At 26.8% G+C, this 15,859-nt stretch overlaps 1 protein-coding gene across 1 annotated transcript; it reads left to right on the top strand.

The window, feature by feature from the left end:
- The first annotated feature begins 11,126 nt into the window (after nucleotides 1-11,126).
- Nucleotides 11,127-11,903, top strand: LOC106764315. Its single transcript, XM_014648594.2, has one exon. It carries the CDS (start codon nucleotides 11,262-11,264, stop codon nucleotides 11,568-11,570), a length of 309 nt encoding a protein of 102 aa, XP_014504080.1. The 5' UTR covers nucleotides 11,127-11,261; the 3' UTR covers nucleotides 11,571-11,903.
- Nucleotides 11,904-15,859: the final 3,956 nt, after the last annotated feature.

Raw genomic sequence — 15,859 nt, 5'->3', positions numbered from 1 at the left:
TGGTCTTCTTTCTCTTTTCATTTGAGTTTTTGATGAATTTTTGTTTTTATTTTCGTTTTTTATAAACTACAATTTAGTTGAATCTGTTGGTATTATTGAAATTATTTGTTGTTTACATCGTATACATCTAAAAAGATAAAACTACAAATTCAAATGACTTGAAAATTTGTTTAAAATATCAAAAAATCGCGTACAAAAAATTTTAGATCAAAACCTAGAGTCTAAGTATGTAAAATATTTTTGCAAAGTTTAAAAAACACAAAATAAATTGATGAAAAATAAAAAACAACATTTTCTTAAAAATATATAAGGAACGTGATTGGAAATTTTTTTCTACCCCAAATTCATATAAAATATTGTCAAATCGATCAACCAAAACAAAAGTTATAGTCGTTTAAAGATAACAAATTAGTTTATATGTTCATACAAATTAGTTATGAATATATAGAATGCTAAAACTAGGCTACATTTGTTTGTTTTCTGCTTTTCAGATTTGGAAAAACTTTAAAAATAATCATTTATTAAAAAAAACACAAATGATTGGGACATCTGAAAATGCATTTTTGGACTTTGACGTAAAAAAATAACTATCTTCAGATGTTAATTAAGGTCAAAAATTATTATTTCCAAATGTTAATTGATGTTGAAAATGAACATTTTTCGATGTCATTTAATGTTTAAAAATAACAATTTCTAATCTTAAATAATATTTAAAATGATCATTTTTAACTTCTTTCAATATGATGTTGATATTCTTTTAGATGTTGAAAGCTAAAAAAGACAAATGTCACGTTCCTTTTTTTTTTTTTTACCAATGTGACATAAATTAATTTCTAATCAAAGAGTATTGATATGCACTTAAATAAGTAGGATGGGGTTTTTCATAAAATTTCATAATAGAAAATATCTTAAGATGGTATATAATATAAAAGTATTTTTATTTTTAAAAATAATTTATAAACTCTTTAATGTTATAAAAAAATATTTTACCGAATTATTTACTATTATTTTACCAAAGCAAGGAAAATATTTTGAAAAGATAGAATAACAAACAACGTATATATATTATCATGTTTAGAAGATACTGTGATTATATTTTTGTAGTGTAGTGTTGTCATTTTATGCTTCATATCTTTTATTTTATTTTATTTTTAATAAATTTTTATATAATGGCAATTGATTGATGACCTTTAGAATGTTAAAAGTCTTGATAGTAAAACTAAACTTCAAAATATTATACCTTCTTATTTCATGTTTTAGAAAAGGACAATATATCATTATTTTACTATTTATTTAAATAAGACTTTAATGCACTCTTACGTTGATCATAGACACTAAAAATGATCAAATATTAAAATCAAGTGCTTATGCTTTTATTGATATTTCATAAAAAAAAAAAAAAAGAATACGAAAGTACAAATACTGTATAGACCGTTGTTATATTTCGTATATAAAGTTAATATTGAACTCTCAAGATCCTCTATATGTTTAAATTTCATATCTAATTTGATCACCAAATAAAAATATGGTTTTTTTTTTTTTAGTTTGGAGCTATTTTTATTGATATTAAGTTATACTTTATCTTTAATTTCAGTTATTATATTAACTAAATTCATCAATATAAAGTTAACATCAAGACTGAATATATGTTTTAGTATTTAAAGGTTAATTTCATTGTAAGTGTTGTATGGTAAAAGCATGAAATATTTGAGATTAGATCACAAAATAATTCATAATCAAACATTTAAATAAATTATGAATAAATTTTCCAAATTTAAGCAGAACAACTTGTATTATTAACCCTAAGATCAAATGAAGAATTAAAATATGTGTGATCTTGTTAAGAATTATAAAATAATTTTAAAGGATTAGTCAATGATAGTTAGTTGTCATTAAACTAGTAAATCATGTGATATAATTTGACACTTATGGTAAGAATCTAAAATTTGTGTTTTAAAATTCACAGTGGATTTAAATTATTTAGATTTTATTATTTTAATATCAAAAATTTAAAGTGTAAATAAAGTTTTTATAAATAAATTTCATTACTTAAAAACAACATTCATTTTAAAAACTTTTTTTTCTAGAGCTTTCTTCCTTTTTTCTATGTTTTCTTACCTTCTGTTAATCTATTTGAATATTGGAGGCCACTTAAGTGATCATTACGACGAGCTCTTAAATTTTGATTTGATTAGTTTTTTTAATAGAGGAAGTTGGTTTTTTCGCTTATTTTCTTGGTTGGTATGTTCTTCCTATGCATGTAAATTATCTTAGTTCACATGCAGTGTTTGAGTCTTTTATACGATTCTTTGTTGATTAATAGTTCTAATTATGTGTCCTGATTGTTTTTGTGTTGTTCCTAACTACATACAGAACATCTTATATATGAGTTTAAAGAGATTTGGGATTATTTAGGGAAATTTCATTTGTCTAAGGGAAGCCAATTGCACATTTCTTTTATGTGATTAATATCTTGAAATTGCTAATTTATGTTAGTATGGTGTTTTGCCTATATGATTAAGTTGTGTGATTTAGTATGAGGTGTTGAATTGAAACTAAGTTTTAAATTAGCTTACTTGAATTATATGATGGAATTGGAAATGCTGCTTGATTGGTATTACAAATGGTGTTGTTTAAATTATTGAAGGTAGTGTAATTTGAAATTTGGTATGTTTTCACATCTGTAATAGTTGTTGAACTGTTTGGCAAGACTCAAATGACATAAATCTACAAAAGTGTGTTTTGTAGAATTATGCAGATTCGCTGGGTGAGAATATACTTGCTTGGCGAAAATATACTCGTTGAACAAAACCAAAGCTAGAGAGCTACTAACTTAATGGTCACTATGCGAAAATATACTCACTAGGTGAAGTCAAAGTCAGAGAGCTACTAACTTTGCGGTCATTGAGCAAGGATATACTCTTTGGGTGAAGCCAAAGTCAAAAAGCTCATTGACTTGGCAATGACTGGGTGAGGCAAGTCTCGTTGGATGACTTTTGAAAGAATTTAAGTTTGTGAGTTCCAATAACAAATTCACTGGATGAGCTATTTGGTCACTGAGTTAGTGAGCTTTCAGGTTCTATTTGCTCAACGAGTAGATATTTTCATTGAGCAAAATTAAAAAGCCTAACTTATTTTCTTATATGTTCTATTATGGTACTTTTAATGTGTGATATTGTGAGTGTTAAAAATGATAGTTGGTTTATGATGTATATCTCATAATGGTTGATAAATTTATGAATAAATATATATGAAAGTAATGATGTATGAAATGATGATGATTTTTGTTAATAAATATGAGCATTGTATTTGTTTGACATAATTCTAGGGATCCTATTGAGAGATTCTATGGTGGCGTGTCTTTAATGTATGCACTGATATATGGATAGTATTGAGAGTTATCATGTTGTTCTAATAACCATCAAATCTTAAGTAGAGAATAGTGGAGTATGTGGTGAGAGGAGCAAGGGGTCATAATATAGGGACTTTACTTTGGCCAAAGATGTTAACAGATTAACCTTGTGTGTGGTAGGATGAAACTCATTGACAATGACTCTGCAAAGTAGTAGAGGCCACCACAAGTACATAACTCACCAGAGTCTAACATCAATACATGTATCCAAATCACTGAGTTTAATATGAGTTTTATATGATATATATTTGTTACGAATAAGTTATGTGTGATAATATCTTTATGTTTATTTTATGAGTACTCTTTTTACATATCAACTTACCATTCTTCTAGGTTGTTTTGTATGTGTATTTCTTTCCTTCGAAATGGTCATCATAAATGATATACATATGACGTGATAATAGTTAATCTTGAATAGGATGAAAATAATATTTAAGAGTTTAGTTCTAAGTGAATTTAGTTGTGTTTAGCCTTTTTGAACAACTTTATTGTTCTTTTATTTTATTTGGTGTAATATCTCTTGGTTATATGGAAGCTTTGTATATATTTCACATTATATTCATACTTTGGGTAACTAATAATATAAGATATTTTGAATAGTTTGTTTCTAAATATTGTGATATTTTTTATAGTCAATTATATGCTAACGTGACAATTATACCTTAAAAGAAATATCAATAACATTTATTATGAAAATATCTATACCCTGTTCTCAATTTCCAAAATCATTTTCTTACCATTTTTTGATATGTAATGGCAATGGATAGATTGCAATTACATTTTTTATTTTATAATCTTATCCAATTTGCTACCAAAGTTACTGTACTAAATTATTCACATGTTTTCTAAATATAAATTTTGAATATTAAATCATCATTAAGATATCATCATAAGTTTTTTTTTTTTTTAAAAAAAAATCTAAACAAATGAAACTTCTTATTTTATTTGACTTATTTTATACGTAATATATCTTTAATATATTAATTATTAAATTAAATGATACATTATGCATATGCATATAATTATTATAGTCTTCTCATTAGTTGCCTTGTTATCTCATAATGTTAACAAGTCCTTAAAGTTTGCTTTTTCTTAATCGATTTCAATGATCACTAATAGATATTTATGTAACTCTCTCTAAGATTTTTAATAATTTTATTGGACTCTTATGTTACTAATCAGCAGACTTTACAACTAGTAAGACTTTAATACATATTATCATGTTTCAATATCTAATTTAAAAATTATATATTGTTTATATTCATATCCTTAACTGATATAAAAAATTCTCATTAGAACAATTCGAATAATACTCAATGACATATAGTAGTTATGTAAGAGAATATTTTTTCCACATTTAAACAAATTACAAAAGAGAATAACTTCATTTGTCCAACATTAATCATATTAAGAATTTTTAGAATATAAGATACACACTTTTATCATTTATAATCTATATTAAAGTTTTAGTTACGTATTGTTCATCTTTTCCTCCATTGATTTGACCACCTTCTTCATCACCACCACAAATTTCATCATCACCACCAACCCACTACAAACATTTCTTTTATCAATTATTAGATCAGATATGATACACAAAACAATGTCACATATTTGTAAATAACAAACAACCATAGTAAATAACATAAAAAAATGTTAATTTTTTGGTATTATCAAAGGGATTAAAACAAATTACAATTGCACATTTCAAGTACAAACCTAACAAAATAACTATCTATGAAAAAAAAACATAGAAGGAAGTAAGAAAAAAAAGGAGACTTAATAATAATAAATAATGATAAAAAAATGGATACGAAAGAATAAAATTATATTGGTTTTAATATTTTAAAATATATTATTTCTTAAAAAATTTATGAAAATCAATGTGTTTTAGAGGTATATTAAAAGAATACTACAAAATAATTAGTAATGAATTTAGACTTTACTACATGCTACCTATATAAATGTTGATTAAACTATCAATATATTTTTTTCTTCATATTTATATTGTGAAAGTTTACTAATTTGAATTTTCTGAAAATTTGTTAATTATATGAATATATAGTAGTTTTATAAATTAATTTGGATAAATCAAATTTGAAAGTTAATCTACAACAGACATAGTAATCATATTTACCTTAATTAATATAATTATACATTTTTATTCAATAATGATGACAAATTAATATAATAATGCATTATAAATTTTATAATTTATACATGTAATTACAAAAGTTGCTTCAAGTAGTATACCTATTATTTTTTAAATTTTAAAAAAAAAAACCAGTGAGATCCCAAGGTAAAAGAATAAACGTGATGATCATAATTTTTGGTTCAACTATGCAAAAGTTATGTAATATACATATAACCTATACAGAAAAAAAAAACAATATATATAATAATATAATTAGATTTTGTTTTTTCGGAATAATGATGTTGAAAAACTTAACAGATAACTACATATATAACGTTAGTTATACATATAATCAAAATAACTTTTAATTATTAGATTTCACGTATTAGTAAAAAAACTTATCATATTACTAAAAAAATTAAAGATATATTTAAGTTTTAGGGTGGTATTAAAACAATGTGAATATTTTTTTAAGCTTTAACATATTTGAAATTTTACAGGCAAAACACATTTTATTCTATTGTTTATAGCAACATTATAACGAATAAATAAATTTATGTATGACAATCAATCTTTCCATATAATAAACTATTAAGTATAAATAAAAAGTAAAATAAAAATTCTGATAATGTTTAAATTGTAAAATGCTCAATTAAAAACGTTTTTCTCTGCTATGAAAATAATCCAAGATTTTAATTTTGCCAATATAAAACTCAAATATGACCAAGTAGTACTTTTAAACCACCTTTTAGACAAACACTTCAAGATTTCCCATTTTAAAAAAAAAATATTTTGATTATCTTTTTACCTCCCATTTCTGTAAGATGATTTGTTTTAAAGTGTAAACCCCACCAATAAAATTCATGATATGAATACTTCAACTATTGTGTTTAGGGAAGATAGTTGACTTTGACTGAAATTGAATTCCCATTTGTTTTAAGGAAATTATATATATATATGGCACTAATTTAATTTGCAAAGAAAGATAATGGAAGGAAAACCATGATTGTTGTCTGTATTCATGAGTTTAAAGTAAAACATAATTGAAAAAGTTGAAAGACTAAAATAATGCACTATGAATTGAGTGCAATCCTATAAAGTCACATGGGCCAGTGGAAGAAAGAAGATAATGTTGATAAATCTTCAATATTTTATTTCATAAAGTTATTTCACTTTCTTGCCTACAAAAAACTATGCTATTTCCCCCAGCTGTGGTGATAATGTTGCCACAAAAATATTTTAATTTAATCATTAATATTGTATAATCTATCATTTTCTGGGTCAACCACTTTTATCTACACAATTCCTCTAGAATAATATAGCTTAATGTTAAACCATATCAATACATAGATTTATGTTAAAATATGTTGAAACTAGTGGAGGAGAGAAGTAACATGCATAATCTCATACTTTGTACACAAATTTAAATATATAAACTTAGTGGTCTCAAGAAAATGATCGAATGGAGCAAATCAAACCCTTATATCAAGAGGTTACAAATTTGAATAAATTTACAATAAAGAATAATGTCCGTACTTATATATTATATGTGTTTCAGGTGTAGGGTCGAGTTCAACGTCTAATGTTTAGGTAAAAGTTTAAAAGGTTTAAATGTTATTCTTCACTCGTAGTCATTCCTCCAATACAGTTTAGAAAACACCTACAGAAGATGTTGTGATGTCAAAGTGAGTTCATTGTTTGATAATTCAGACATTAAAACTGAAATAAATGTAATCACCTATCTCCTTACCTCAAACCTATATTTATAGATTTTGAAGTAGACCTTTAATTAGCAAGGACATAATTGCAGTCCAATTGGTGATAATCACATTTTATCTCATGTTATTCAACATTAGAGTTAATCTCCTAGTCAGTTGTTCGTTGTTTATGATATTTTTGTCACGAGGATAGTTCGTGGAGGTTTTCAATTCCGATTTATAATTGACTGAAAAATTGTACAATACAATATATTTATTGAAAATCAAAACTATGATCCGAATCTCATATTTAAAAAAAAAAGTAAAACGCCTTATAAAATTAAAGACTTATAAATTTAAATTTATTATTTTAAAGTTTTGTTAGAAAAGTAATATTATTTAGATATAAAAATAATTAAAACTCAATTAAAATAATCTTTGGATAATAATCTTGATATTATTTCAGTAAATAAATTTATATTTAATTTAATTTAATTTATATAAGGTCTAATCTAAAATTTTACTTATATACCATAAGTTTATCTTAAATGAAAATTTTTCTTTCATCATTTACTTGGTTGATAATTTTCTAATGATGAATATGAAAATCAGCATAATTCAAAGTGGGTTGATGAGAAGATATCAACGACGGTTCATCATACTGTTGGTAATTTCTGTTGTCACGAAAACGATTGTTGAATACACTCTTTTAGAGAAGTCACTGGAAAAATAACTCAAGTTATGAGACCAATATATACTTTTCATTTAAGAATACCTTTGATAATTATTTTGTGGGTTCAAATTTGAATAGCTTTCATTGATGGCATTATTCTTGAATTGTCATTTTTCTTTGTTGTGACAGCTTGTTTTATTAGCACCTTAAAAACTTTTGAATTCTTAGTCTTTAACTTTTCTGAAAAATATTTTAGTGCAATCACTTCTTTCTCTCATAAATGATTATAATGTTCATCATATTTCTTTTGATTCTTATCCAAAAACAGTTAACTTTTGTCTTAACCCCTTATAATAATATAGTCATTCACAATATTCAATCATGAATGTGAAAGAACATATCTTCTTCCTCTCTTTTAAAATTTATACGATTATTCTTCTTTTTTAACTTAATTTCATAAAACTGGTTTATAAAATAAAATTTACACTCATTTATATACACTAAATTAATCTTATTTTTAATGAACGTGAGACTTTCAATATGATGAATTACATCCACTAAAATTTCATCATGACTAGTTGTTATGATTAAAAACTCAACCTATGTATTGGTTTGACATAACAAATGGAACTCCTACTTAAAAGGAATTGTGGAATGCAAAATAGGAAAATCCCTGTGTTTAGTCAAAAAGATTTTAAGAAATTGAAAGACTTTTATAAGAATTTTGATTATTTTAAGGATTTGCATTCTATTTCATGTCATTTATTTCTTACCATACAACATAGTATTATAATTTCAGTATAATTTGTGATTTATTTTTATTTTTCTTTGATTAAAACATATATGGTATTGTGAAGTGAGTCACCAATTTATTAGACACATGTTGACTTAATTAAGAAAAAGAAAAAAAAAATTGTTTTTCTTTATACACCAATAGTTCATTATTTAACTTGAAAGAACATAATCTGGATTTTAGGAGGGAGACAAAAGGAAATAAATTCTTATATGAGAAAAAAAAGTCACAAAATATGAGAAAGAATGAAGGATATTATTATATTATTCGAAGAATATTTTCTATTATGTTTAAAAAAAAAACTTATAGTATATTCATTAATTATTAATTGATTTGGGTTTTGTTTCTATTTCTTATTCTTATTATTTTTCAATAGATAACTTAAAAAAAAATGTCACATTAATAATCCATATTTTAAAACTCCAATTTTAATAATAAAAAAATAGCAATAAAATAGAAAAGGTGTTATCTCGGTTTTATCCAAGAAGGAGATCCACAAATTTAAATATCGAATTTTTCACAAAAAAACAACTGGTGCTTATCCATGGAACCAGTGCTATGACATGACAATATCCTTTGTTGCTCCCAAATGTGATCAACTTGCCGCTAAAAGCACTTCATGTTGAGTTGTTCTTCCGTGAGCAACTTGTAAATTTTTAACTTTCTTAAAAAAATCACTTACCATTATAAGCAACAATGAAGAATTGCATATAATCCTTTCCTTTGCTTAATGCAGTTTCCTAAAACAGAAAACAATATATGCATCGCGAGCATTCATTTTTATGTCGGAAGTTTCACGTCAATTAGAGATAAAATCATTAAAGTGTATATAAGTGGATGTAAATCTGATCTTACAAGCTGATTTTGTAGAATTGAGTTAGACTTAAAATCCACTTCTAACAATGTCGACTTAGAATTTATGTTTCTATCGTACCAAATAGTTTGAAATACAGTAATGGAGGGAGGTTTAGGTGAATGTAGTGTGGTACTGTGAGACAACGAGGGTTGGTGAATGATGAAGGAATTGAAGGCAACTAAGTCAATGGAATAAGCTAAGAGGAATGAAATAAATGGAAGGTTGGTGGTGGTGTCAACTTTAGCAGGAGAGCTTTTTAGTATAATCATGCACTACCCTTATGGTTGTGCTGAGTTGACTTGTTGCAGATGATCGTGGATCATGCAAGTCCACATTTTTCACAAATCCAACTATTGAATGAAGAAGTAAACCAAGATGGAATAAACAAGAATGAATGGCTTGATTAGATGTTGAGTGTGCAAGTAATCATGATTTAGTTTTAGCACAGTACTTATCATAGCTCTTGTTTGTAGCAGTCAAAGTCTCATGACTCACACAGCATTAGTGGAAATAACGAGTCATGTTTCAAACATTAGATAACTAAGAAGGCATAATACACTGCATATTTGGCTTAATGATAATCCAATTGTTATGTTTGTTTTAGACAAGTGAATTTTAAATCTGATTCAACTTCACAAAATCGAATTAAAAAGTGAAGTTTATACTTATTTATATATTATGAATTGATCTTATCTTTAATCGACGTGGAATTTTAACGAATTTAAGTGTAATTTTTATCTTGACAAGGCTTATCTAGTGGAGGAATAGTACTCATTGACATACCATCCACATGGGTCTGCATCACATTTTGGCACCGGTATATTGACTCTTGATTTGTGGGGAACCCAAAAACTTTGCATTATTCTCATTAATTGCTCTTCTAACAAACAAGCAATGTCAATCTGTGTACAAAGATCAGCCATCCATGGTTAAGATTCTCTGTTGAGGTTTCTAACCCAATGATTGATATCTCCAACCCCATTATCAGATCTGTCCAAATATATAGCTATACACTTAAAATTCCTTCTTGTATATAGTAAAGGAAAAAGCTATACCATGAAAATTCCTTCTTGTATATTGGTAAAATCCGAAGTGTATTATAACTGGTGCACCACGACAACTCAGCAAAAGTAAACCCAAAGTTTGATGGCAAAGAGACTCTTCAAGAGACTTTTTGTAAATTAGGCAGCTTTGTCGGCAAGTTGGGCATAACAGACCCCACCTTTGATTAATGGGAGAGAAATGGTACTTAATGTAGTATTTTTTGGACAGAACTTTTCTAGATAAACATTTTGGAGGAATAGGGTGTTTTATGTACAGTTAAAGACTGATTTTTTGAGAACCCAAATGCATAAAAAAATAATTTTGACAGACATTTTTCTTTCCAATACATACAAAAGAGAGAAAGAGCAGAGAATTTGAAGTTCTCACTGCAGGTTTAAGAGATAAAATCATCTACCAATCATTTCACAGCAATGACACTTTTGTGATAAACACAAGCACTAGGTAACAGCACCACCTAAATACCATTATTAAAAGTCCTTGTACAAGAGTTGGCCCTCCAACTACTCTTTGTTTTTCTCTGCAGGGTTCATAGTCCCCAATATTCTGTCTTACTCTGACTAGCTCAGAACTATATATACATATATAATACTACAAGTTATAGGTAGGTGAAGTAAACAAGAGGGAGTAGAAGATGTGGCGTGTTCTGGCAGCAGTGAGAAGAAACTTTCAGAACACAAGAAAGAGTTCAAAGGTGGCAGATGAGAGCATGTTTGAAGCAGGAAACGGTGTTGAGCTATTTGGAGATGACAGAGGCAGAAGACAACATGGTTGGGGGCTTGTTTGCAGCATTCTTCAAGCTCCAATATCAATACTCTCATGTGTTTCTCACCCTCAGGTTAATGGTTCTGATGGGGTTTGGGTAACTGGGGAATTCTCACAGGTTTCTGAAATGAACCATCTCATGGTAAGTGACAGCATGAGATATGCAATTTTGATGTAGTAAATATTGTAAATACCAATTGCTGCTGCTGCTCCTGCTTTCCAAGGACAACATCACATACCTCTCTTTCTCTCTTGCCATCATTCTTCTTTTCTCTTTTCTTCTGTTCACAGTTTGGATCATATATGTAATACACTAGGTGATTTAATGGATCAGCCAGAGTTATGACCTACTTTTGGTGTTAATCAATGTTTCATTTCTCCTTTTCACTGTTTTCCCATTGCTAATAGAACATATGGCTGTAAAAAGTTGATACCTTTTCTCCATTTTTTGTTTCTCTGTCTCTCTTAACTATGCTTAAAATAAGAACAAGAAAAGTGGTTTGTTTTGTCAGCATAGAACATATGACTAGGTTCATGTCCTACAAAGAAAGAGAAAATATCGAAAGAGTTTAGCTTTAAACAGTTGATGATGCCTTTTCCCTTTTGGCATGATCAAATGTTGATGTAAAAAGCACACAACACTCTTTGTCTTGAGGTGGCTAATTTCTGTTTTACTGGTCACTCTTCTTTGTAATGGAAGCAAAACTTGTGAAATCTAAGGAGCAGTTTTCATGCTGGTATTATAAATTTAGGATTTGATGAAGATAATTATGAAAAGGTGAATTGTCAGTGTTCTGTCTGGTTCAATGATGTCAGATTGAGGAGAAGTCTCATGGGATGCCTTAAAGGAAGAGAATATATAAAAAGCAATTACTCTCAGTTTTCACTTTGATCAACCAGTTTCACTATTTTTTTCTTGCCAGTAAATATTTACCTTTAATCAGTTAATTTAAATATATATATATATATATATATATATAAAATTTTAAATTATACATTGATTTTATGAGATTAAAATAAATTTTTAATTTATTTTTAACAGGACTTTCTTAATATGAGTTAATGAGTGAAATTTAAAGCCTAACTCTTAATTTTTTTAACTATTTATTCTTACACATAATGTATTGTACTTTACGCAAACCACACTTTCCGAATGTATTTTCTCATCTGCCAAATTATGCATAGTTTTCTGAACAATGTTAATAATACCTTCTAGTATATTCTTTTTAAAAGCTAAAATTTATTAAAGTTAAAGATGAATGGTCTGATAGTGGGTGAAACAACATCTTCAATAAAAATAGATATTGTTAGAATATGTTCTAATTATACCTCTGATATCATGTTAACTTTAGATTTAACTTAACTCCACAAAACCGGTTTGTAAGATGAGATTTGCATACACTTATATACACATTGAATTAACATTATCTCTAGTTGACGTGAAACATCCAACACATCACTCTGAGAAAACAATCAAAGAAAAATGCTTATCACAATTTTTTAACATATTTATATGATTATATTTTTTATTATATACAAAATCAAGTCAACTTAAAATGTGTCGATTAAAATTAAAGATAAAATTGAAATAAAATTAATTTAAAATATGTACATTTAGAATTGAAGTTAATTTCTTAATATTTATAATACTTTTACATTCAACCAAATTAAACTTACCCAAAAAAAAATGTATGAATGAGTAAATGCTGTATGGTTTAATGAAGTTATATAGAATGGGAAGAGTGATGATTGTTTTAGGGTTGAAAATATAGTTGCAATAATATATTACACAAAATTATGAATTTTGTTTAAGGTGGTGCTGTAAGTCGGCGCAAGAGACACCAACTTTAATAGAATAATAATTCATAGAAAGCCACATTCACAGTATTCAAATTATTAGTGCCAATGTGTTGTGAATTTTAACATTTTATTTTCTCATGAATAAAGAATTTTTAACTTTAAATTCCACCGTTGATTATTAGGCTTCTTCAAAATCATCTAATTAAAGGAACTTTAATATTAAGGCTTAAAAAAGAAACTAATCTTAATTATAAAAGCATACACTAAATTTGAATACCAATTGTTTCGAATGTAATTTTTACCATCTATTTTTATTATATGATAAAAATTTATTGTTTTCTTGTGATGTTATGTGTGTGTATGTGACATTTTGGCGTGTGAGAGCCATTTTCATTACAAAAACGCGTGACCTACTCATTTCTCCACTATTGAAACTACCTAAGTTATATAACTAGGTGTAGCTTTATTTTCAATAGTGCTAAGATTGCACTTTTTACTCAATTTTCAATAAACAAAATTTCGTAGTGTTCAATGTATTTTTCTAATTGTCCACATGCGACTCACTCACTAATGCAAGTCAATTAAAAACTATGTGAATTGATTTAGTTAGATGAATAATAGGCATTACTAAAACAAATACGTAGGATACTTTAAGGTTACTCCCTAATATTCAGTTTAAAATTTAAAATATGTTAATTATGATACTAACAAAGAAAAATTCACCATTTGTCTTAGATCACACACTTAACTATTAATTTACTTCATAAAAATAGTTTATAGAATTTATATTCTTAATCATGTAATATTAAATTTTTTATTACGAAATGTTTTTGCTGAGATGAGACAAAGATAACTGTCTGTGTACTGATAATGCCGAATCCACATTCAAGTCAAAAATTTTCTCTGTAGGTTTTTTGTAATTCAATAGTATACCTCGAAATTAAACATTTATTTATAGAGTTTATAAGAATCTGGTCAATTAATTTACTCTTAATGATCATTAATGTAAACCTTAGCTGTCTGACCATAACCGTTATGACATTAATTACGCCTCAACTCTGATTAGAGATTGTTGAGAAGGAGCGGTTGAGAGAGACGCTTTCTTACAAATCCACCCGCTCGGTTTTGTCCTTGCAACTTGTCACCCTTTCCAATTGGTTAGCTTCAAGTCCATAGTAACACGAAACTTTTTTTTTTTCTTCTAAAATTAGATATACTTTTTATACAATATTGAAATAATTTCTACAATACTTTTTGAGTATTATATGGTTTGTTTTTACACTTCAAACTTTATATTTATTTTGTGTCAGTCTAAAATTGAAGATACGAGTGTATGTCAAAACACTTCAATATCTAAGTTAGTATGTGAATAATTAAATTATAAATGTGTATTTGACTAGTAATACATATATTAAAATTATCTTCTATTTATACTAATTTTACCAAATTTTCAGTATTTGTAAATTTTTAACCTAACACATTTACTTAGCAACATATTATGGATCGAGTTATCAATATGTTCTTGTTGATGGTATATCTCCTACAATATAATTTTATCATCAACATTCCAATAAATTATTTTCATATAATTAAATGTTGTTAATGTGTGTGTGTAAAAGACAATGGATAAAAGAAAGTGTTGAAGATTGATAGATTATGTATATAATGGTAGCTTATGCACATTTGCAAAGGTCTCCCACGTTGTTGAATAGTTATGAAAAGCACTATGATTTGTTGAGAGAGATATGTACATAGTGACATTGATGATCTCCACTTTGTTGGTAATGAGTGGTAATGACTACTATGAAGTATGAAGTGATGAAGGACAGTTTGATTTTACACATTCACCATCAATAGTAGAAGCTTTGCTGGACATGCTTTTGTGGTCTTTACCCTTCAATCTTGTTTGTGGTATGTGTTCATCATACCAAAACATGAACACTTATTACCCACAACAATTTTCCCCACTTACATTTCACATCAATACTTCCTAATTCTTTGCCCAATAATGGGGTTTCGGACAAAAATTAACCAATACTTGCTAATTGCTTCCTAATTTTCTTCTCAACATAAAGTGGCAAACAATCAAAAATAGTCAACCATTATGCCTTTTTTTCTTTCTCATCTTTTCTCTTAATTTTAATTTATATCATTAACCAATTAAGATTAAGCTATAATTAAATACACGAACATTTGTAAATTCGACACTGATACATTGACACACCCATGTGACAAAAACATTTAAATAAAACGATATTGTTCAGTTTTTTCTTCTAAAATTACTCTTTCATTCTTAATAAATGTTAAAAAAGAGTGAAACACACCATGTCATATGAATGTTTTTTTAAGAATCGGTGTCAAAGTAATGCTATTCTGACAAACTTTTACATTTATTTGACATAAAATGATCATAAAAGTGTAAAATTTTATTTTTTCAAAAAATGAAGAGAGTAAAAAGTAAAAAACGACAATATCAAACGAATGTAAAAAATTTAGATACGTCAAAGAATATTTTTCTAAAATTATAGAATTTTTTAGAAGAAAAAAAAATCTAAGACTATAATATAGGATTAAAAAATATATTAAATGAGAAATGGAGCAATAAATTAGGTATTGATGTGCTTTGTTGGTAATTACTATTACTCCTACAAATACTGTTATATGTAA

Source organism: Vigna radiata, chromosome 6 (genome assembly GCF_000741045.1).
Source record: "Vigna radiata var. radiata cultivar VC1973A chromosome 6, Vradiata_ver6, whole genome shotgun sequence".
In the NCBI taxonomy this organism is placed as follows: Eukaryota; Viridiplantae; Streptophyta; class Magnoliopsida; order Fabales; family Fabaceae; genus Vigna; species Vigna radiata.
Note: the sequence above shows the minus strand (reverse complement) of the source record. Positions and strands in the feature narration are given on the sequence as shown.